General features: G+C 37.0%; 4 protein-coding genes across 5 annotated transcripts in view; 3 read left to right on the forward strand and 1 right to left on the reverse strand.

The window, feature by feature from the left end:
- The window catches only part of LOC101896613 (ATP-binding cassette sub-family G member 1-like), a 35697-nt gene extending 30832 nt beyond the window's left edge, over nucleotides 1–4865 (forward strand). The window contains exons 1-7 of one of the 2 annotated variants that reach the window (XM_059130351.1): nucleotides 381–471; nucleotides 1127–1256; nucleotides 1318–1862; nucleotides 1925–2383; nucleotides 2450–2566; nucleotides 4199–4455; nucleotides 4517–4865. In XM_059130351.1, the coding sequence (XP_058986334.1) occupies nucleotides 396–471; nucleotides 1127–1256; nucleotides 1318–1862; nucleotides 1925–2383; nucleotides 2450–2566; nucleotides 4199–4455; nucleotides 4517–4858 (1926 nt within the window). In that variant the 5' untranslated portion in view covers nucleotides 381–395 and the 3' untranslated portion in view covers nucleotides 4859–4865. Of the gene's footprint in view, nucleotides 1–380; nucleotides 472–1126; nucleotides 1257–1317; nucleotides 1863–1924; nucleotides 2384–2449; nucleotides 2567–4198; nucleotides 4456–4516 lie in introns of those variants that run through there. The other variant, XM_059130350.1, reaches the window with a different exon arrangement.
- A 566-nt stretch (nucleotides 4866–5431) lies between these two features.
- On the reverse strand, nucleotides 5432–7572 carry LOC101896795 (serine/threonine-protein kinase RIO1). The gene is made up of 2 exons (XM_005191876.4): nucleotides 7415–7572; nucleotides 5432–7354 (listed from the first exon to the last, which is right to left on the reverse strand). Exons 1-2 carry the CDS (start codon nucleotides 7469–7471, stop codon nucleotides 5594–5596), a joined length of 1818 nt encoding a protein of 605 aa, XP_005191933.2. The 5' UTR covers nucleotides 7472–7572; the 3' UTR covers nucleotides 5432–5593.
- A 425-nt stretch (nucleotides 7573–7997) lies between these two features.
- On the forward strand, nucleotides 7998–10638 carry LOC101896967 (glycine--tRNA ligase). Its single transcript, XM_059130353.1, has one exon. The coding sequence runs from the start codon at nucleotides 8071–8073 to the stop codon at nucleotides 10414–10416; it is 2346 nt and encodes a 781-aa protein (XP_058986336.1). The 5' UTR covers nucleotides 7998–8070; the 3' UTR covers nucleotides 10417–10638.
- Nucleotides 10639–12155: 1517 nt separating this feature from the next.
- The window catches only part of LOC131806342 (CTP synthase-like), a 58203-nt gene continuing 45089 nt past the window's right edge, over nucleotides 12156–25269 (forward strand). The window contains exon 1 of the mRNA XM_059130337.1: nucleotides 12156–12338. Within this exon, the coding sequence (XP_058986320.1) occupies nucleotides 12173–12338 (166 nt within the window). The 5' untranslated portion in view covers nucleotides 12156–12172. The remainder of the gene's footprint in view (nucleotides 12339–25269) is intronic.

Below are 25269 nucleotides of genomic sequence, written 5' to 3' on the forward strand. Positions count from 1 at the left end.
CTGCTGATAATGCAAATCTTGGTTTGTTTACATTCATTATGCCGTTTCTTTGTCAAGAGTAAATGAGAATGCACGTCACACCGGCCATATGAGAAAGAGAACTTTTAAGCTTTGTTTATTGAACTGAGAGAGAGGGAGACAGAGTCAAACTTACAGTTTCCCGCCAAAACGACATTGCAAATGCCCGACAATTATCTTTCCGGTGCATTTTATTTGTAATTTCTTGATTGGTTTATGTTGTCGAAGAATAATATCGGTCATTATCAATGGCACTGACCTTGGAGATTATTTTAAAGTACAATAAAAATTTGAAGTGGTTAACAACAAGAACAATGTATGGGTCTAAAAGAGTGATTAATGTTTATTTTTATCAGCGTCTAAGAAAATGAAGTAGAATGCAAATTATAATTATCGATGAACTAACCTTTATTGAAGGTTATGAAACACTGGGTGAAATTTTTCGGACAAATGGTGAGAAAATACGATTTTTTTAAGAATATTTGTTAAATTATTTGGGCATTTGGAAATAGGAGAACTATGAAAAGATAGTTTTGATCAGTTTAAAGGACTTTTTAAAAATTAAAAAAATATGTTTTTTTTTTTTTTTTTTGGATATAAAAAATGTGAAATTTCCGTCAGCTGTCGGGTTTTTAAAAATGTTTAATGGATTTTAGGCATTTACTTTAAATTGCGTTGTTTTTAGTTTTATATTGCCAAAGACAATAATTGTGATTGAATATTTATAGAGAATCAATCACAATACAAAAACTACAAATTGTTGTCAAAAATAGTCTTCTTGGCTAACATGATATAGGCTTTATATTAATTCTTACCGAAATCGTTTTTTTCCACACTTTTTTTGAATTCTGAATTTTTATAAATATAACAAAAATTTAAGTTAAAATTTTATTTCAAAAAATTTGACAATTTTTTTTAATTTTTAAAAAATTTTTGAAAGAAATTAGGTTTTTTTTAAAATACATTTTTGGAAAGTTAGGAATTTATTTTTAAAAAATTTCAATATTTTTCATTTTATGTTTACTTTTTATGTCTTTTCATTTTTAATTATTTTTCGAAATATTTATCAAAAACTAATTCAAATTCTTTATTTCCAACTTTTTTGCAGTTAAAGTTATTGGAAAGCGCCAAATCTTAAAAGGTGTTAGCGGAAGTTTTCGCAATGGCCAGCTATCGGCCATTATGGGTCCGTCGGGTGCCGGCAAGAGTAGTTTACTCAATGCCATTTCGGGATATGTGTAAGTATTTTCTTTTAAATGTTACAGACCTCATTATTACCAAGTCTATTCTTTTCCCTAGAACTTCTGGTGTGGACGGCCTAATAAGTATTGATCGCAAACATTCCTGTTACATTACCCAAGAGGATCATCATCAAACCTTACTCTCTGTCGAGGAGTTAATGAATCTTGCCTGTGATCTCAAATTAAAGCGTAGCCATCAACAGAACAAAACAGAATTGATAGCGGAAATATTGGATAGTCTAAATTTGAATCATCGCCGTAATGTGAATGCCAATGATTTAAGTGGTGGTGAGAGGAAACGTTTATCGGTGGCCCTGGAATTGGTGGCAAATCCGAAAATATTTTTTCTCGATGAACCAACGAGTGGTTTGGATGAAGTAACGGCGGCTCAGTGTATACGTTTGCTAAGATCTCTGGCCCAACGTGGTCATACCGTGGTTTGTACAATACACCAGCCCTCGGCCACCATTTTCAATTATTTCGATAATGTTTATGTTTTGGCCAAGGGCAAATGTGTCTATCAGGGTTCACCCAGGGCCTTGGTTTCATATCTCAGTCATGCCGACAAGGAGTGTCCCAAGCATTATAGTCCAGCGGATTATAGTAGGTTTTCTCTTAATTCTGAAAATATTATCAAAATAATTAATATCCGTACTCTTCTCTAGTCATTGAGTTGTGTGACTTTGAAGACCCTCAAGTGGTGTCGACCCTTAGCGCCCTTGTGGACAATGGCAAGCTGCGTTACACGGCCCAGTGCGATCAAGAATACTCATCGTTTGCCATGAAAAATGGCAATTGTGATAGTCACAGTTTTATGCCGTTTCGACAGGCTTTGTTTTCTCTCTTTCCCGAATCTCCACCAACGAAATCGTTATCTTCAATCTTCACAACAAACGCCAAGAGTAACGGTAGCAATCCACTGCTGGATGGTGGTAAAGTAGTATTGCTGAGTCAAGCTAAAACTCTACTCCGACAACTGTCTACTACGGATCGTGAAGTGGATCACATATCAAGTTTTCAACAATTCTCAGTGCTTTTGCATATTTTGTTTCTGAGGATTCTGCGAGCCCGTATACCAATTTTTATACAAATCTTTCACCATGTCATGGTGGGATTGTTGTTTGGTGAGTATGGAGGAAAATTGGAGGAAGGTGTATTTTTATTTTAATTTTTTATTTTGATTCCAATAGGTGTCCTGTATTTCAAACGTGGCAATGAAGGTTCGGAATTTTTCTCCCATCTGAAATATTGCATCAGTGTGATTGTTATGATAACCTATACTCAGACAATTATACCGGTTATTAGCTGTAAGTATTCCAAACAATTATATAGGGATATATTAGGGATATTCTTAAAAGACCATGAGGGTCGTAATTTTTCAGGAGTTCGCTCTAGAATGTACTCAAAAATCCAGTGCCTGTCAAAAAATATTTTGATACCCCCGACCATAGTATGGAGGGTATATTAAGTTTGTCATTCCTCGAAATATACATTTAAGACGCCACAAAGTATAGATATTCTCGATCAGCATAAGATTCTATGTCGATTTAGCGATGTCCGTCCGTCTGTGGAAATCACTCTAGCTTCCGAACGAAATGAAGTAGATTCATAAAATTTTACTCAAATGTATATTATGTCTGCAGGACTTTTGGTATTGAAAATGGGCCCTGTAGGTCCACGTCTTCCTATAGCCCCCATGCAATGCTAACTTCCTATTTTGGGTATTGTGGTGATTTAAGTGACATTATTCACCGGAAATGTTTCAAATTTGGTATTTGAAGTTGGTAATAGATACTACAGCCTTGGACAGAATATTGTCTGTGCAGGTCCACGTCTTCCTATAGTCTCCATACAATGGCAATTCCAGATATTCGGTATTTTGATGCTTTTTTGCGACAATATTCACCGGAAATGTTTCAAATTTGGCATTTGAAGTTCGTAATGGATACTTCAGCCTAAGACAGAAAATTGTTTATGCAGGTCCACGTCTTCATATAACCCCATATAATGGCACCTCCATATTTTCGGTATTTTGGTGATTTAAGCGACATTATTGACCGGAAATGTTTCACATTTGGTATTTGAAGTTCCTAATGGATACTACAGCCTATGACAGAAAATTGTCCGTGCAGCTCCACGTTTTGATATAGACCCCATATAATGGTACCTTCCGATATTCGGTATTTTGACGATTTTAGCCACATTATTCATCGGAATTCTTTGAAATTTGGTATTTTAAGTTCGTAATGGATACTACAGCCTATGACAGAAAATTGTCTGTGCAGATCCACGTCTTCCTAAAGCCCCTATATAACGGTACCTCCCTATATTCCGTATTTTGATAATTTTAGCGACATAATTCACCGATTTCATTTCGCATTTGAATATTGTAATGGCTTATGACAAAAGTTGCCTATGCAGGTCCACGTCATCGTATAGACCCTAATATAAAAGCTACATTCGGTATTTGTAAGATTTTAACAGAATTTTTAACGGATTTTTTTTTGAAAATTACCAAGAGAGCCTTTATTTGTAGTCTTCTTTTAAACAACTTTAGAACTCTGGAGTCTTTCTAAATATTTGAAGAAAAAAAATTGGAGTGCCTTAATATCTTCCATTAGACTTTTTAGAAATCTTTTTAATATGGTTAAAATTCTGGAGCCTGTCTGCACACAGGCCTTGCTAGAAGCCATCCGATTCTACTTAAAAATCCAAAAGTTTCCGTAGAAGATTTATTTAAAAAATTTCTAAAAAACAGGCGTCTGTCTAAAAACTTCCTAAAAATTTTAGATTCTTGGCACAAGTCTTCCTCGAAATATTTTTTAAAATTTCGAAGAACTTGTAGAACTCTTCTCGGAAACGCCATTCAAAATTCGATAGCATTTGTAAACATTTTGAAATGTCCATAAAGAGAATTTACAAAAGTCCTTTTTTTGCAGATCCTTTGGAGGTGAAAATCGTCAAGAAACAAACTTTCAATCACTGGTACTCCCTCTCAACATATTTCATGGCCCTGTGTATGAGTCGTATGCCGCTGCAGGTATTCTACAATGTAATATTTCTAACACTTAGCTATTGGATGACAGGGTTTCCATGTCAATGGTGGCGTTTTGCAATATTTGTGGGAGTCGGCATTATGGTATCGCTGGTGGCCGAGGGATTGGGTCTGACAATTGGAGCGGCCCTAAGTATAACGGTATGTAAACTATCATAACTCTTTTTCGGGTGAAATTAATTTGTTTTATTTCTATTTCCAGAACGGTTCCGTCTTCGGTCCCATGAGCATTGCTGCCTTTATGGGCTTGGCCATATATGGCTTCGATTTTGCCGGACAAATTTCGCCAGCCATGGATTGGTTCATGAAAATCAGTTTTATGCGTGACGGTGTTGTGGCCCTGGTCATAACCATATTCGGTTATGGTCGTGACATTTTAGATTGTGGTGAAATCTATTGTCACTTCAGTAATCCACGGGTGTTGTTGAAATTTTTAAATCTGGATAATGTCAGTGTTCTCCATCAAATTTTGTACTTATTTGTATTGTTTATTGCCTTTAGAGTATCATTGTTTATATCTTTGTGGAGACGTTGTAAGACATGAGAGTTTTTTCCTTTAAATAACGTATATTTAAATATGGGTGTATGGGCGGGTAATTTTAACTGTGATAATCATTAAGTGAACATTTTTTATATATATTTTATATAGCATATAATCCAGTGAGAAAATAATATATGCTTAAAATAGATTTGTATAGCTCTCTTTTTTAAAAAAAAATATTGAATATTTCATTCATCCAAAGAATGTTTAATGAAGATATATTTTATGTGAAGTGGTGAACATAATTCCATATTGTTCTTTTTTAATAATAATAAAATGCAAAAGAAACAAGAAAGCAAAGGCTATAGCCGTCCATGTGATACCCTACAACACTACAATAGGTTGGAAGCCCCCTCGTGTCTAAATCCATTTTGGAAAATTTCGTTTTTGAAATAATGTCATAGAGACCTGCCCGGATGATACCCTTATTTACCCACTCCGTCGTGTCATACAAAATGCTCGACTTCTTCCCTGTCCGTTTGGTTTTAAATTGTGACCTGTAAAATGAATGCAAAATCAGGAAAATTTTAACTATTGCACGAGATTCTAGAAGTCCTATTTTTAAGAATACCTCCGTTCTTTCTATCCAGTATAGTTTAGTAAAATTTATTTCCATTTACAAATTATTTACATTTCGAAACGGATTTTCTTACATGAAAGTGGTTAAAAAAAAAACTATATTTATTTTCCTCTAAATATATTACAAAATTTGTTTAAAGAAAAAAGCTATTACAACTCTTACTTCTTGGCACTGGCCATTTTCTCTTTACGTTTCTTGACATGTTTTTTAACTTTCACTTTGCGTTTCTCGGCCTGGGCCTCTTTAACAGCCTTTTTGCGGGCCTTTTTACTTTCCGGCGACTCATCACGGGGTCTGGCGGAATTTTTGAATTTCGTTTGATCTTCATCATCACTGGAATCTCCTTCTTCGCCATCCTCATCACCCTCCTCGTCCTCCTCTTCCTCATCATTTCCACCATCTGCCTTTGTTTTATTCGAATTTTTCTCATTCTCTTCCCGCTCTTTTTCCGACAAAATCGCCGGCTTCTTTTGTACCTCCAGCTTTTCATTGAGGCCCGTGATTTTGCCATAAATCAAATTTTGCTTCTCTCCCTTTTTCACCTTGTCTACATCGCGCTCAAAATAACGTACCTCATCCAGACGTTTGGGTATGAAGGTTTGTTGCCACACAGCCTCATCGATTTTTTCCTGGGCTGTGATTGCCTCAAAATCGCGATCTTTGATTTTTTCCGATATCTTTTCCAAACAGGTTTCCATATTTTCCTCGGTAATTGTTTGATCGGTAATAAAATCAAACAACTCTTTGACGGTCATGGTGGCCACAGCCTTTTTACGGAAGAATTCCGATACATTTGTACAGTCCTTACGCAAGAAATCAAAGGCATGCGGATGATCGTGCTCCACGGACTGTGAGACATCAATTATAATCAACTGGCCATCTTGAACGAGAATGTTAAATTCCGAAAGATCGGCATGGACCAGACGACATTTGTTATAAATTTTCCACATGAGAACCACACAGTCTCGATACAGTTCTCGGGCCTTTGATGTGGTCAGTTCAACATCTTTTAATTTGGGCGAGGGCCAGCCATTTTTACCACAAAAACGCATCACCAAAACATGAGACCTCAGAAGTATTGGCTCCGGTACTGGCACCCCAGCATTGAACATTCTCAAATAATTTCTCATTTCCTTTTCGGCCCAGGTGCGTACCATTTTTCTAGGATTGTGGCGACAATAGCCATGGCGAAAACGAAACTCGCCACTCACATACTTATCGCGATCTTTGAATACCAATATGGATGTTTTATAGATTTTAATGGCAAACTCATCATCGGTGTCCCTTGAAACTGCATGATAGACATTGGCCTCCTTGCCCGTGGAAATACAGCCATTGATTTCTTGAATCAGGCCACGATTTAAGAGTTTAAACAATATCATACGTGTTCGTGGATCCATGACTTGTTCTGCCGTCGCCCGATCATGTTTATCACGTATTTTAATTTTATTGTCCTGTTTGGAATCGAAGGATACCAAACGATTTGCCGCCTGGGCAGACATGTTTGTTGTGGGATCATATTTTTCCACATTTATACGGGCTGAATAGCGTGTGAATAACTTTTCGTTGGGTTGATAACTGCTAACACGTTGTGAGGCACCGCCACCACCACCACCTCCTCCACCCGTTCCTGACGAGGCAGAGAGGTGATTGTGTGTATTGTGTTTTTGAAAGCCGGCATAATTTTCCTCATAATCATAGTTATCCTGATAATCTATATCATCATCCTCGTCGTCATAGTAGTCATAAGCATTGTTGGGGTCATCATTCTCATCCTCCTCAGCATCATCGTCAGCCTCCTCTTCTTGGACTAAAATTTTCTCCTTTAAGTCGTCCGTTGTCTTGTCCACTACATCTTTTAAATCTTTAAAGATTTCATCCTTAACCGTTAGCTTCTTGAAACCGGTAACCAGGTTTTCCTAAACAAAACATAAGTTATTAAATGATTTTTCCTTTGGAACAATGTATTGACGTCTTACCTTATATGGTATCTCTTCATCTTCTTCGGCATCACTAAATTGATGTAAATCGGTCATTTTGTTCAAAAATCCACTACTCTCACATAAATTACCAATTTGGCAAGGAATATTTGATAAACAAATACTTAAATTGTTAATTGGATAGACTTTTTCTTTACTGTGAAACAATTCAACAAATTTCTGGTGTTCTTCTCTCTATGCACGTGTTTATGTTTACATTTTCACAACAATGAAATGACATTTGTAAACAGCTGGTTTATCGAAATCATTAAAGCGAAGGCGTAAAGCGTTTGGCGTCAGACGACATTGCCCCAAAAACACGGTAAAAACAATTGATTTTAAATTAATAATAAAAAATGTGATAAATTATTGCCTCTCTTAAGATGTTTTAGCAATATTTTTGGTTTATTTTGCCACGCTAAGTTAAAGTTAGAAAATTCCCTTATATGTGACTCCGAGACACAAATGACGGATGTTATCGATATTACCCAATTAATCGATTATATTACCAAAAAGAGCTATCGAAAGAACCATCGAGTATTTGTCATCTCTTGCCGCAGCACATGCATCATTGAAGGTTCGTGTTTCAGTCCAAGATTTTTGTGGAATTTTGTGATGTAAACCCAGTGAAAATTGTGAAAAATAATTAAATCTCAATGTCTTTACAGATTTTGAATACGTTTCTGAAAACACGTATTCACTTGGCGACGAATATCTGTAGAATTGCCGGTGGTTTTGCAAAGCAACGAAGAGAATTTGCCAGCACATCACTGTTTTCTTCTACATCACCCTCTACATCTTCTTCGGCAGCAGCAGTTGCAACCTACTACAGCTTTGATTTGTCATCAGCTAGTAGACGTTTTAAAAGTACCCAACCAGCAGCAGCCGCAGCCAATAAACCACCAGTTTGGGGTTCAAAGAAAACTAAGCGCAACGTTCGCCTAAATCTAAAGGACATCATGAGTAATCCTGAAATTGAAGAACAATTGGCTCCTCTACGGGCTGCCGTCCAGGAGCAGGGAAATTTGGTTAGAGAACTAAAGGCCAATGGTGCCGCCGAGATTGATGTGAAGAAAGCTGTGGCCGAATTGAAATTGCGAAAAAAGATCTTGGAAGACAAAGAATTGGAATTGACCCCCACTGTGGTGACATTCGATAGATCTAAGATGGAAGATTTGCTCAAACGTCGTTTCTTCTATGATCAAAGTTTTGCCATTTATGGTGGTATTACCGGTCAATATGATTTTGGTCCCATGGGTTGTGCTTTGAAATCAAATATACTCAGTTTGTGGCGTCAATTTTTCAGTTTGGAGGAACAAATGTTGGAGGTGGATTGTTCGATTTTGACACCTGAACCTGTTCTCAAAGCTTCGGGACATGTAGATCGTTTTGCCGATTTGATGGTAAAGGATGTCAAGACTGGCGAATGTTTCCGTTTGGATCATTTAATCAAAAATGCCTTGGAAAAGTTGTCACGTGAGAAAAATGCCACCGCTGAGCTTAAGGCTGAGTGCGAAGATATTTGCATTAAACTGGATGGCATGAATAAACAAGAAATGGCTGATGTTTTGACCAAGTACCAAATCAAATCTCCATTGACCGGCAATGATTTAACGGAACCCATTGAATTCAATCTTATGTTTGCCACCCAAATCGGTCCCACTGGTTTGGTGAAAGGTTTTCTGCGTCCCGAAACGGCTCAGGGTATTTTTGTTAACTTCAAACGTCTGCTGGAATTCAATCAAGGCAAACTACCCTTTGCTGTGGCCCAAATTGGCAACTCTTTCCGTAATGAAATTTCACCACGTTCTGGTTTGATACGTGTACGTGAGTTCACAATGGCTGAAATTGAACATTTCTGTGATCCCACGCAAAAGGATCATCCCAAATTTGAGTTGATAGCTGAAACAGAAATGACACTCTATTCGGCCTGCAACCAAATGGATGGCAAATCGGCACAAAAGATTCGCATTGGAGATGCTGTTAAGAGCGGTTTGGTGGCCAATGAAACTTTGGGTTACTACATGGCACGTATCCATCAATTCCTGCTAACAATTGGCATCAAACCCGAATGTTTGCGTTTCCGTCAACACATGAGCAATGAAATGGCCCATTATGCCTGCGATTGTTGGGATGCTGAGTGTTTGACCAGTTATGGTTGGGTTGAGTGTGTTGGCTGTGCCGATCGTTCGGCCTATGATTTGAGTCAGCACATGGCTGCCACTGGTGTACGTTTGGTGGCGGAAAAACGTTTGCCAGCTCCCAAGACCGTTGAGGTATCGGAAATTGTACCCAACAAGCAAACCTTGGGTAAGACCTTTAAAAAGGATGCCAAGGCCATAACTGATGCCCTGGCCAAGCTGTCATTGGACGATGTCAAGAGTGTGGAACAACAATTGAATGAAGCTAAGGAATATACCTTGAAAACTGGTGAAGGTGCTGAATTCAAGTTGACTCCCGATACCATTTCAGTTAAGCACTCAACAAAAACTGTCCATGTTGAAGAAATCATTCCCAGTGTTGTGGAGCCTTCATTTGGTATTGGCCGGATTATGTATGCTTTGCTCGAGCAAAACTTTATGTGTCGTGATGGTGATGAGCAGCGTTGCTACTTCACCCTGCCTTCGGTGGTGGCACCACTTAAATGTTCCATTTTACCTTTATCCAATAATGCTGAATTCCAACCCTACACCCGGCAATTATCTTCGGCTTTGACAAAAGCTGAACTTTCTCATAAGGTTGATGATTCCAGTGGTTCAATTGGTCGTCGCTATGCTCGTACTGACGAAATTGCCATACCATTTGGTATCACCGTTGATTTTGACACGTTGAAGGAGCCCCATACTGTCACCTTGAGAGATCGTAATTCCATGAAACAGGTGCGTGTCGACATCAATGAAGTTATTGATGTTGTCAAGGATTTGTCGACTGGCAAGATGCAATGGTCTCAAGTTTTGGAGAAATATCCTTTGTTTGAACAACAGGAAGCTACCACAAAATAAGAGAACTTCGATTGGACTATTTTATATTATTAATGGCTATTTATTTCTATAGTTACTATTTGGTTAATTGCATTTTTTTGTATCAGTTTACTCAACTTTTAGTTACATATTTTTTGCTTACTCTCAAGTGGAATGTTTCAAGGCATTTATAAGACAACAAGTGTATCAATAAAACGAAATAATTTTTTAAATAAAGTGCTTAAAGCAATAGAAACAGAAAAAGTTGGGCAATTTTATTATATAAGCTATGATGTGAATGGGAGAAATAATCAAATCAGGCAACACTCGTGAAACATTGTTTCATACAGGGTATCTACAAAGCCTTGTGGTATATTAATAGTATTCTAAGAAGGTAATCTATGATTGCTCGTGGATTTCTAGGAATATAACGAGCTAGACCCCTTTAAATCTCTGGGACTTTAAACAATATTTTAAGCAAGCCATTTACAGAAGCTCGTAACTTTTTCAGAATATTTTGTTTTTTAGTAAGAATACTACAAAGAGTTGTGCTCAAATTCCTACAAAGGCTTTTGGATTCATAAAAAAAAAAAAAAACATTTGTATCAAGTCTCCTTCACAGGCTCGCAAGTTTTTCAAAATATGTTCAGTATGGCTCGTAAAAACTAGTGGATTTTAAGGAACAGTTTTTGACAAATTTCTGCAAAGACTACATAGGGTTGTCGATTTTCAAGACAGACTCCTAAAAAGACTCCTGGATTACAAATTGCATTAATCACCGAATTTATTTCATGTCTTGTCTGTAACTTTTTCCCGCCAACTACCAAAATTGATAGAAGTTATTGGAGCAGAATTTTCATGTAAATAAAATTAAACTATGGTAAACAACATTGCTTTTATAAAAAATAATGCTTCACATTTGCCATTACTTTATCAGAAAATCCGTTAACAATTCGAAATCAAATAGCAGATTATCCAACAATTCACACGATTCACAGAAAGATGATGCCTTATGAGGGATCACTAAGTCGACTTTTGTACTCTTCCTATAATCGATTAATCGTTAAGGCCAAAGTCGATCAACATAACCCTAATTGGCAATTTGTAAAATAACACGCGGCCACATTACAGATGTGCAAATAAAAAACAATAGAAGCGCGCAAAAAGTTAATAAATCTTAAAAAAAAGATTGAGAATCAAAGAAACGTGCTCTATAGGAAATCGCATAACAAGTGATTTTCGTTTTCCTTAATTTCTACAGTAAAAAGAAGAAACCTCAAGAACATAATTGAACATGTTGATTGGTTTCTGCTAAAAAATCACATGCAGTCTTAAAAAAGTGGTGTGAAATGCGAGATTTTGTTAAATGAGATCCATCTATCTAAGCTAATAAAGTTCTGTATAACTGCTGTGTCCCAAAAAATATCGATTTTATAAAGGAAAACCTACAACCAGTTTTTATATATCCTATATACACCGGATCCTGCTCCGACCGCGTGTTTTCATTTCCCCCCGTGGTATTCGTTAACATTTCCCCTACAACGACGACAATAACAACAACAAGTTCACCCCTCACGTTTTGTGTTTTGTTATTTAAAATATTGTTGTTGTTGTTGCCATCTATTGTTTATACAATAACAAGAACAAGATAAATTTTTCTGCTGCTGCTGATTTTGCTTAATTGAAATTCTTCAATTCATCTGACAAAGGTTAGTTGGCTGTTATGGGAAATTATTTTTGCAAATATTTTTAATTAATTTGAAAATATTATTTTATTTTAGACATCTTTGAAAAAAAAATGAAATACATTTTGGTAACTGGTGGTGTTATCAGTGGTGTCGGCAAAGGGGTCATCGCCTCATCATTCGGCACCCTCCTTAAATCGTGTGGTTTGGATGTGACATCCATTAAAATCGATCCATATATAAATATTGATGCCGGCACCTTTTCACCCTATGAACATGGTAAGTGAATTGAACAACTATTATTTATTAGCCTGCCTTTCGTGGGTATGGAAAATAGAGACAAAAATTGACAAATGTTCTTGGCAACAGGTTTTTTTTTTTAAAATAGTTTTAAATAATTCTATTGTTGTTGTATGCAACAAAAACAAATGTCTGACGTATTTATTTATTTTTCTTGTTTTTGCCATTACGAAGGTCAGATTTGTGTATGCCTCCTCTTTCTTTAATTTTTTCTTAAGCATTTGTTTATATTTGTGTTTCTTCTGATTTTATTTATCCTATTCGTATTTCCTTCTTTTGAGCGTAATTGCTGACATCTTCTGGTATGAATGTACATGGCGGCTATATGCATACGACGACGACCGTATGTGTGGCATTTTAGCTATACTGCTTTGTGGTTTTTGGTGAGAAGCCAAAAAGAAATGTCGTCGCCATAAACTTGTTTTTATTCTATGGCCTGATATGACAGCAGAACTGAAAAGTTCAAAGTTTATAATTTGGAGAACAAAATGTATGATTAAAAAACTGCCTGTTTTAAGTATTTTATATTAATCATCCAAAAAAAAACCCACATGCGTTATCACACCATACGATGTTGGTGTCTAAGCTCTGTTCTAGTAACCAATAAATTATTTTGCAAAATAAGTACGTAACTGTCTGCCTGATAGTTGCAAAAAAACTAGACATTGTCTATCGTCGTAGCAACATTTTTTACACCATGAATGACATTAATTATTCCTTTTCCCCCACTATTTCTTATCGCTTTCTTTTCTTTTCGAATTGAATGAGAATTCATAGTGCAAAAAGTAATAACAACAAACTATTTGTTTACATTGCAAATGAAAGGCGCAATTTTATTTATTTTTAAATTTAATATCTTTTCAATCTTTTTTCGTAGCTATTATTCTCATTCATTCAAATGAACTGTTTGGTTGTGGTACTAGGCATTTGAGAGGTGTAATTTCAAAAGAATTTTTAACTGCACGTGGGATATTGGAAATAGAAAAAAAAAAAAAACATATCCAATGTTTATTATGAATTTAATGAGGATTTTAATCCTCTTTTTTTATTGCCTTTTCTTGAAGCTTTGGTTTTGTCTTTGGCTTAAGAATCCCTTTGGATGGAATCGCAAGTTCGACCCAGGAAAGAAAAAAAAAACCATAACGAATACAAATATATGGGGAAGCCATCAAATGAATTAAACATCTGCTTACGGCGAATTACAGGGTGAGATTAAAAAACTGCGACAAAGTCAAGCGCCACAATTTTTAGATTTTTTTTTTTTTAATTTTTTTTGAATGAAAGGAAAAATGTCGGAAATAGCATCAAATTTTAGAATAAATTTAGATTTGTTCGAATTGGTCATCTTTAGCACAAATTATGGCCTTCAAACGGCCAATGAAACCGTCAAACGCCGTACACGAATGTTGCTCTGCGATATTTTGGCCCATTTCCGGTGAAGTGCTTGCTTGAGGTGATTGACATTTTGGAATTTTTTAGTGCCAACCTTGCTTTCCAAAATACTCCAGACGCAATAGTCCAACGGATTGGTATCTGGAAATTTTGGTGGACATTGTGCGCTGGAAATGAAGCGAGGAAAATGAAACCGTCACACGCTGCCCGAATGTTGCTCTGCGGTATTTTGACCCATTCCCGGCGAAGCGCTTGCTTGAGGTGATCGACACCAAGCTTGCTTTCTAAAATACTCCAGACACAATAGTCCAACGGGTTGGTATCCGGAGATTTTAGTGGATATTGTGCGCTGGAAATGAAGAGAGGAACCTCATTTTGTAAACATTCTTGGTGGCACGTGCTGAGCCCTGCTGGAATGTCCAAGGTCTGCGGCCAAAATGTTTGCGTGCCCAAGGCTTTAATACACTCTCCAGAACATTTTCGCGATAATATTTGGTAATTATTCTGGTGCCACGGTCGATTAATACGAGCGGCTGTTATGGCCGATCCATTACCATGGGCGGCGCTTGAGTTCTGGTGGTCAACTGAAGGTGCACATTTTCTGCTGACCACTTTGGCAAGTAAACACGATTATTTTGTTTGTTTACAAACTGCTGGACAACGAATGTTTTCTCATCGGAGACCACCAACCAAATACGGCTTTTCACCACTTTTGTCCAAGCGAAGCAACTCTTTAGCTCTTTTGAGTCTATTTTGTTCCAGTTGCGGTGTAAGTTCTTGCACTTTTTGGAATTTCAGTGGCTTTGCTCATGTTTCAATATTTGCCGAATGGAAAATGAAGATATAGGGAAGCCAGAATTAAGCATCTGCTTACAGCGAATTAATGAAATTTGTGCAGTTCGAGAAATCGTTAAATTGACTAAGATTTTCCCTACGATGTAGGGCCTGTATTGAGGCCCAGTATAAGTCTCTTGAATTTCGTTACACGCTTCTTGGGAGGCATTACAAAGATTTCTCATAGAACTGATTTGGATAGATTATGTCTTTCCTTCTGCTTTGCAACATTTCCAAATCATTGAAAAGATTTTTGCTTTTGACTCTTTTTTATACCCTAATTGCTATAGTTGCAAATCTATGTGCTTTTGCGTGCCATTCGCCACACACAACGCACAACGGATATTGACAATTTGAACTCCAATCGCAGCCACTATAGGCCAGTGGATGACGGATTTCAAACCCTCATGACCAGCATTCAACATTTCTGTTTTATATCCATTGTTGCTGTTGCTTTGAGCTATAAGTGAGTCATTCTTTTATGCCAAAGGAAAAGAGATGCCAAGACGCAGGAATAAAAATGCAATTCTTTGCTTGGATTCGAAGTTTTATTATTTTGCAGAACTCTTTCAGTTGCAATTTGTTTGTTTTTATACCCTCCACCATTCTATGGAGAGTATATTAGCTTTGTCATTCCGTTTGTAACTCCTCGAAATATTGATGATGAACCCTAAAAGGATATATATTCCGGGTCAGCGCAAAATTCAAAGACGATTTACAGATGTCTGTCTGTCTGTCATAATCACGCTATCTTTCGAACGAATAGAGATAGAAGGCTAAAATGTTCCACACATGTGTATTTTGTCAGTAGGCAGGTTAAGTTCGTAAATGGGCCATGTCGATCGACGTTTTCAAATAGCCCCCATATAATGGTACCTCCCGATATTCCGTATTTTCATGATTTTAGAGACATTATTTACCGGAATTGTTTCAAATTTCGTATTTGAAGTCTGTAATCGATACCACAACCTATTTCTAAAAATGTCCTAAGCATGTTCACGTCTTCGTACAGCCCCCGTATAACTGTACCTCCGTTTATTCAATATTTTGATGATTTTAGCGACTTTACTAGCCGGAATTGTTTCAAATTTCGTATTCGAAGATCTCAATGGGTACTACAGCCTATGACAAAAAATTACTAATGCAGGTCCATGTCTTCCTATAGCCCCCCCATAAATAGAGGTCATCATATAAACGGTATTTTTCGGAATTTGTTGAAATTTTACAAGTTCCTTCCAAATGGTGGAGGGTATTAAAAGTTCGGCCGGCCAACTTACGTGCTTTTTTACTTTTTTTTCCTTTCCGATCGAGTGCTCAGTGGATTCGGGTGATGGATTGATTTTTAGAGAAATAGAAAAATGGGGAAGTGAAGGAAGAAAAACTCAATGGTTTGATTTATGTTTACGGGATGAACAGTAGATTGCATCTAGCCTTATCTGGCTAGAAGTGGGTCATCACAGATGCCATATACCCTACTGATTATCATAGATAGATTATTATAGGTCCCATTTATTCTACGGATAACTTTTACTGCGCAATAGAGAACGATGATACTGTACAGTAGAGGGCCACAGGGGTCATTTTCCGCAAAGTATATGACCAAAGGGAAGGTGTACTGTACCTGCCTTATACTGTAAAATCGTTGATCACAGGGGCCAACAGAATCCAACTACTGCACCGCAGATGATCATAGAGAACAAATACTGTGCCTCAGGCGGCAGAACTATGTACAGTACTTTAGGCCGTCTAATATTCAGTGGATAACCACATGGGCAGTCTACCGCTACTGCCATAAATATCGTCTACTGCACAGTAGATGACCGCACCGTAGGTGACCACAAGGATTATTTACTGTACAGTAGAAATACGGCATGCTGCATGGGTCCACCAGCGTATGAAAGCCGGCAAGGAGCATTCTTTGTTAATTTAGTTTCGATTGGAACGCACCATGGAACATTCTTTGTTTATTCAGTTCCGATTGTTTGATTATTGCTTTTTTATTTTCCACGGTCCACAAAGGATATTGGCCCAGTATTCTTGAATCCAATTAACAAACGAATATAAAAAAATCCTGGATGGCCAACACCTAAATACCTAAGGCTGGCTGTCTAATGCCTGCCAAGCAACCACACGAAGAATCTTGCCATGAATTCAATTTACTTTCCGTTTGTTAGCGTGTTCCGGCGGGATGGGTAATCTCCAAAGTTTTTGGCTAATAGCTGATGATGATAATTATCATCATAATTTCTGTTTAGATACTTCGTTATCATTGGCGGAGCTTTTTTTGCTAACAATAAAACCGTAAATATTTAATTCAACTTATCCCCTCTCAATGCCCCTCTCCATTTTGCCATTTAGCTTTATTATCGGTTCTTTTGGATTGAAGAGTCATGAAACGTTCTGCTTGATACACAAACAACTTTTGCTCGCCATATTTTGTGTGCTATGTTTTTGGGCAATTTCTGGCTGACTCGCTATGTAGCTGTTGGCTGACTGAATTGCTTGCTGTCGGCTGGATTTGCTGCTGTTGTACGTGTATAATTTCTGTTGAAATTTTACAACGAGCAACCTCCAAGCTTGTCATGATGCCTGGCCTACAATTACGATGCACACCAAAGGCAAGCATGAGGTCCACCAAGAGGTGAAGAGAGAGCATGGTGGTGTTCATTCCACCATATTCTTGATTTCAAAAATGGATTTCAGTCTGCGTTTCTGGCATTTCCGTTCGTCTGCATGTCTCTCCAAGCTGCCACAGCCATTCATTCGGTATTTGTTGCTTGCTGGTATGTCTTAACATTCTGACTGCCAGCCAGCCAGCCATCTAGACAGATTTCCTGCGCCTTTTTGCACCTTCTTCTCTTTCAGTTTTTATATGCCACGGATTTTTCAGGATTTCAGTTTGTTTCTTCGTCTTTTATTTCAGCTTGGTATGGCAGCTATTGCGACATAAATTTATGTTTATCATCCATCGTGAGCTGTTGCCATATTGGCATCATAATTTCTGTATGGGGGAAGGACTCCCAATTTCCAAATGTCTTTCCACAAAATCTTCTCCCATTCGGATAGTAAAAACTTTACAATCCTGCCTCGTATATACCGTTCATTGCGTGCTGTTGTCTTTTTATGTTATTTTTCCATTGCCTTCCATTCAACAACAGCTCTGGTGACTCTCTTATTCGCCAATGCTTTTGCTTTTGAATGAATGTCTATCTGGGTGTCTGTCTGATGGTCTGTCTTTTGTCATCAATCCAAATGACTGTCAGTTCTGGCCCAACATCGCAACGATTTTCTGGCAAAACGAGCAATCTGCTTGTTCCATATTTTCTAGCTGACATGTATGTGTGTGTGGTTGTGTGTCCCCAGGACTGTTGCTGCTTTCCTTCGTTGTTGTGGTCGTTTTTCGTTAGCTTCTCCAATTCATGCTTATTGACATAAAATTGCTTCTAAACTATTTGGTTTTTATGGTTTGTGTGCAAAAAATGGAGGCATTAATTTGCCTTCTTCTCCAGACCCAGAGGAGCAGGAGGAGGAGATATACCATGGAGCGTGGTGTACTCCGACTACTTGTACATAGGTGTGATTGTATATAACTCATGTATGTGGTAATGTGCGTTGCTGTTCGTTCGAACGCATGATTCAAATGACTGCTGTTTGGCTTTCTTACTAACCGACTATTTGTCTGTCTATCAGACTGACTCACTTATTTTGGATGAATTTCCATGCCATCCGCAGGAAAGAGTGATTGTCAATGATGCTACAGCTGTCATGCTGCCAAGAGATAATTGCCAGATTGTATGCGAATGCTGATCTATAGTTGATGGATCCTATGGCCAGCTACTACTCTGTCAGTAGATGGCCGTAGGTGATATTCAATATGTGTTAGAAGTCTGTGGAGACTTAGATATATTATCCACGTCTTTCAGAAAAAAACTTATTTGCGTTCTCTATATAATGTAGTTACATTATCTACATATTCTAGATAATGTAGAACAATTTTCCACGTTCATAGGATAACGTTGATACATTATGCACGTCCCTAGGATAACGTAGAAACCTTATCCAGGTCTAGCAGATAATTAAGATACATTATTTGCATTGTCTATAGTGCGTAGATACATTTTCTAGATAACGTTCGTACATTCTAGATAACATAGATACATTATCCAGGTCTTCTAGATGTATAAGATAATTTTTTTTGCATTGTATATAGTACGTTGATACATTTTATGCATATTCTAGATAACGTACACACATTCTAGATAAGGTAGATACATTATCTAGGTCTTCCAAAAATATTAGATACATTATTTTCATTGTATACGGTACGTAGATACATTTTCTGTGTATTCTAGATAACGTTCATACATTCTAGATAACGTAAATACATTATTTTCATTGTCTATAGAACGTAGATACATTTTCTGCACATTCTAGATAACGTAAATGCATTCTAGATAATATAGATACATTGTCCGGGTCTTTTAGATGTATGAGATACATTATTTGCAATGTCTATGTTACGTAGATAAATTTTCTGCACATTCTAGATAACGTAGATACATTCTAGATAACGTAGATACATTATCCAGGCCTTCTAGATATATTAGATACATTATCTGCATTGTTTATAGTACGTAGATACATTTTTTAGATAACGTAGATACATTCTAGATAACGTAGATACATTATTTTCATTGTCTATAGTACGTAGATACATTTTCTGCATATTCTAGATAACGTTCGTACATTGTAAATAACGTAGATACATTTTCCATGTCTTCTTGATATATTAGATACATTATTTACATTGTCTATAGTACGTAGATACATTTTCTGCATATTCTAGATAATTTTCACACATTCTAGATAACGTAGAGACGTTATCCATGTCTTCTAGATATATGAGATACATTATTTGCAATGTCTATAGTACGTAGATAATTTTTCTGCACATTCCAGATAATGTAAATGCATTCTAGATAACATAGATACATTATCCAGGTCTTCTAGATATATTCGATACATTATTTGCTTTGTATTTAGTACGTAGATACAGTTTCTGCATATTCAAGATGATGTTCATACATTCTAGATAACGTAGATACATTCTAGATAACGTAGATACATTATCCACGTCTTCTAGATACATTAGATACATAATTTGCATTATCTATAGTACGTAGATACATTTTCTGCATATTCTAGATAATTTTCATACATTCTAGATAACGTAGATACATTATAGATGACGTAGATACATTATCCACGCCTTCTAGATATATTAGATACATTATTTGCATTGCGTAGATACATTTAATGTATATTCTAGATAATATTGTAATACATTTTAGATAACGCAGATACCTTATCCAGGTCTTCTAGAAATATTTTAGATACATTTTTTGCATTGTCAATAGTACGTAGATACATTTTCTGCATATTCTAGATAAGGTACATGCATTCTAGATAACGTAGATACATTTTCTGTGTGTTCTAGATAACGCTCATACATTCTAGATTCCGTAGATACATTTCCAAGTCTTCTAGATATATTAGATACATTATTTACATTGTCTATAGTACGTAGATACATTCTAGATAACTTAGATACATTACCAAAGCCCGCTGGTAATGTATCGCATATCTTAGATACATTATTTGTATTCTTCTTATAACGTAGATACATTATCTACATATCATAGATGACGTGGATACATTATCTACATATTCTAACTGACGTAGATACATTATCTACACATTCTAACTGACGTAGATACATCATCTAAGCCATCGGAATATGCCCTCTAAGCCCTTCATTGTAGATACATTATCCTCGTCATTTGGATAATGTAGATATATTATCCTCGTCATCTCGATAATGTAGATACATTTTCCACGTCATCTAGATAACGTAGATACATTATCCATGCAATTTGGATAACGTAGATGCGTTATCCTCTTCATTTGGATAATGTAGATAAATTATCCTCGTCATCTAGAATGTGTAGATACATTATCCATGTCATCTGGATAACGTAGATACATTATCCCTTTCATTTGGATAATGTAGATGCATTATCCCCTTCATTTGGATAATGTAGATACATTATCCATGCCATCTAGATAAAGTAGATACATTATCCCCTTCATTGTAGATACACTATCCTCGTCATCTGGATAATGTAGACATATTATCCTCGTCATCTCGATAATGTAGATATAGTATCCACTTCCTCTAAATAGCGTAGATACATTATCCCCATCCTCAATTGGAAGTATCCTATAGATTACATGTCCGAAGTGTTGTAGATACCCACATCGAGATATATGTTTCCCATCAATCTGGCCACTCTTTCCTAGACCCTTCATCTTCATCATCATCGTCACCATCAATTGTTGTATGGACTTCGTTGGTATCGTTGATTGCTTTGAAAAATATCGGTATGTGTGTGTGTGTGTATGTTTACGTGGATGTATGGTTCGTTTTTCGTTTCGGCTGCAGTGGCTCTTATGCCATGCCAACCGAACAGTATATGCCATTCTATGTACGACTTAATGAATCTCGTGTGTATATTTGTTGGATACAAACATGTACCACGCTTCCACTCAGCCTGGCTGCCTGCTGCCTGCCTGGACAATTTAGGCTTTTAAATACCACCCTGGACTTTGTCATGACTCGCTCGCTCGCTTGCAAGTCTGGCCATTTGCTGCCTGGTGGATGGCTGGCTGGCTTTTGCGTTGCCTCTATGCCTGACGACAGCAATTGCTGGCTTTTGTTGTTGTTGCTTGGCTCCCCTGATGATAGCTTAACTTGTGTTGGCACAATGGTTGGAGTTTTGCTGCCACCGACGAGGATGATAATGCCGATGCCAATGCGTTGGCTGGCTGGCTGACTATGTGGTTCAACGACAACGACGATGATGATGACTATGACGTTAGTTTGTTATGGTTGCTGTTTTTGATGGTTCCATACCTTCTTTCTGCTGCTGCCCCTCCTCCTCCTCCTCCACATCTTTCGCTTGGCCGATAAATATGCTGACTCTGCTTGCTTCGTACGTTTGCCATGCAAACTTTGCTCCCCTTTCGAGAGTCATTAGCTAGTTGTGAATACTCGATTCTTTTTGGGCTTTGTATGAGCTGTTGCTGATGAATGTTATTATTATTGTTGTTGGCATATTCGCTTGTTCATTCGTTCGGTCGTTCGTTCAGTCATCGTCTGCTGTTAAATGGTGTTCTTCTACTCCTTGGTGGATATGTGTGTCGTTGTCTGGGTGTGCATGTGCCTGCTTGCCGCGTCGTCTATATGACGACAATATAACTGTAGACATCGGTCTGCCTTTTTGCAGCAAAAAAAAAAAAACGAATATTTCAATACCATCAACTGGCTTTTACTTTTTTTGTGCAAAGCATTTCCTGTCGAGAGTATTTGAGCACTCTTGAGAAACTGAAAACGCCAAATGCTAATGCTATGGGCATAAAGACGAGGGTGATAAGGAAAGATGAAGTGAAAAACAAGTGAACATTTTGCACGTAGATAAGATGAATGATCATTATCCAAGTTCCTTAGATCATATATCTTGTTCTTAGCTGAATTATGAACAATTTATCATCTGGATGACACGTCTTCTGCATAGCATAGATAGATTATCTACGTCTTGGGATAGCTTATAATATAATACACAACATCTACATATCCTAGAAATACTACCCACTTCATATGGATAACGAAGAAATATTATCTACGTTATATGGATAACGTAGATAAACTATCCGTGTCTTATGTAGATGCATTATCCACATCAGGATAACGTAAAAACATTACCCACGTCATTTGGATAACGTAGATACATTATCAAGGCAACGTGGATAACGCAGATACATTATCCACGTCATCTAAATAAGGAAGATTCATTATCCATGCCACGTGGATAACTTAGATACATTATTCTCGTCATGTAAATGAGGTAGATACATTACCCATGTCTTTCGTATTATGTAAATACACTACTCACGTCATCTGGATAGCGTTGGTGTATTATCCACTTCATCTAGATAACGTAGATACATTATCCACGTCATCTAAAAAGCGTAAATACATTATCCATGTAATTTGGATAACGTAGATGCGTTATCCTCTTCATTTGGATAAGGTAGATAAATTATCCTCGTCATCTAGAAAGCGTAGATACATTATCCATGTCATCTGGATGACGTAGATACATTATCCCCTTCATTTGGATAAGGTAGATATATTATCCTCGACTTCTGGATAATGTCGATACGTTATCCACGTCATTTAATAACTGTAAATAAGTTATCCACATCATCTAGATAACGTAGATACATTATCCACGTCATCTAGAAAGTGTAGACACATTATACATGCCATCTGGATAACGTAGATACATTATCCTCGCCATTTAAAAAATGTAATGAAGTTATTCACGTCATCTAGATAACGTAGATACTTTATACACGTCATCCTCAAAGCGTAGATACATTATCCATACCATCTGGATAACGTAGATACATTATCCCCCTTATTTGGATAATGTAGATACATTGTATCCTAGACTTCTGGATAATGTCGATTCGTTATCCACGTCATCTAATAACTGTAATTAAGTTATCCACATCATCTAGATAACGTAGATACATTATCCACGTCATCTAGAAAGTGTAGATACATTATACATGCCATCTGGATAACGTAGATACATTATCCTCGTCATCTGGATAATGTAGATACATTATCTTCGCTATTTATTATTTGTATTGAAGTTATTCACGTCATCTAGATAACGTAGATACATTATCCACGTCATCCTCAAAGCGTAGATACATTATCCATACCATCTGGATAATGTAGATACATTATCCCCTTATTTGGATAATGTAGATACATTATTCTCGTCATCTGGATAATTTAGATACATTATCCACGTCATCCTCAAAGCGTAGATACATTATCCATGCCATCTGGATAACGTAGATACATTTTCCCCTTCATTTGGATAATGTAGATATATTATCCTCGCCATCTGGATAATGTAGATACATTATCCATTCCATCTGCATGAGGTAGATACATTTTCCCCTTCATTTGGATAACGTAGATACATTATCCACATCGTCTAGAAAGCGTAGATACATTATTCATGCCATCTGGATAACGTAGATACATTATCCATGCCATCTGGATAACGTAGATACATTATTCCCTTCATTTAGATAATGTAGATATATTATTCCCTTCATTTAGATAATGTAGATACATTCTCCTCATCATCTTAATAATGTAGATACATTATCCATGCCATCTGGATAATGTAGATACATTATCCATGCCATCTGGATAACATTATACAGATACATTATCCTCTTCATTTGGATAATGTAGATACATTATCCACGTCATCTATATAACGTAGATACATTATCCTCGTCATCTGGATAATGTAGATTCATTATCCTCGTCATCTGGATAACGTAGATACATTATCCTCTCATCTGAATAACCTAGATACGCTATCCCCTTCATTTAGATAATGTAGATACATTATCCTCGTCATCTGAATAGGGTATATACGTTATCCACGTCACATATATAACAAAGATACATTATCCACGTCATCTAGAAAACGTAGATACATTATCCATACCATCTGGATAACGTAGATACATTTTCCCCTTTATTTGGATAATGCAGATATATTATCCTCGTCATCTCGATAACGTAGATACATTATCCACGTCATCTATATAACGTAGATACATTATCCTCGTCATCTAGATAATGTAGATGCATTACCCTCGTCATCTGGATAATTTAGATACATTATCCTCGTCATCTAGAAAGCGTAGAACATTATCCATGACATCTGGATAATGTAGATACATTATCCTCGTCATCTGGATAGTGTAAATACGTTATCCACGTCATCTATATAACCAAGATACCTTATCCACATCATCTAGAAAGCGTAGATACATTATCCATGCCATCTGGATACAATATCGACGTCATCTAAAAAGCGTAGATACATCATCCTCGTAATCTGTATAATGTAGATATGTCATTTGGATATTGTAGATACATTATCCAATTATTGTGTTGAGATAATTTCCTCCCCTTCAGTCTTATCCGACCCTCTCCACAATATAAATCCAAAGCTTCTCTGACAACCCCCCGAAGCGAGTGTGTGTATTTCTGTTTGTGTATGGCTTATGCCATACAAGTCCTTCCACTATTCTTGCCTGTGTGTGTGTCCTGTCTCCTGGTGAGATATGTGTATATGGAGGGCTTTTTTCCCACTGCTGCTTAACTGCTCCACTCAAATGTTGGCGGCAATGATTGTTACACTTTCATTATCCTTACCACCTCCCGCACCCTAGATCAGGACTTCAGCTACCTAGCCATCTTTGTTAAACGTGGCTAGGCTATAAACGTTTCTCTTAAGATCTGAGTGTGTGTGTGTGCTAGTTGAGACATTCATTCATTTTACCAAGTCAGTCCGTCAGTCAGCCAGTCATTCTCTCCGTCAGTTTTTATTTCCATCCATCCATCTATCCAGGCATCCATCCAGCCAGCCATCGTTGTCGCCAGCATCTGCTGCAACAACAACTTCATCATTGCCGTCATTACCTTCCATGGTTATGGTTGTTGTACGGCGTCCATCATCCT

The sequence above is a fragment of the Musca domestica genome, unplaced genomic scaffold, assembly GCF_030504385.1.
Source record: "Musca domestica strain aabys unplaced genomic scaffold, Musca_domestica.polishedcontigs.V.1.1 73, whole genome shotgun sequence".
NCBI classification, from domain to species: Eukaryota; Metazoa; Arthropoda; class Insecta; order Diptera; family Muscidae; genus Musca; species Musca domestica.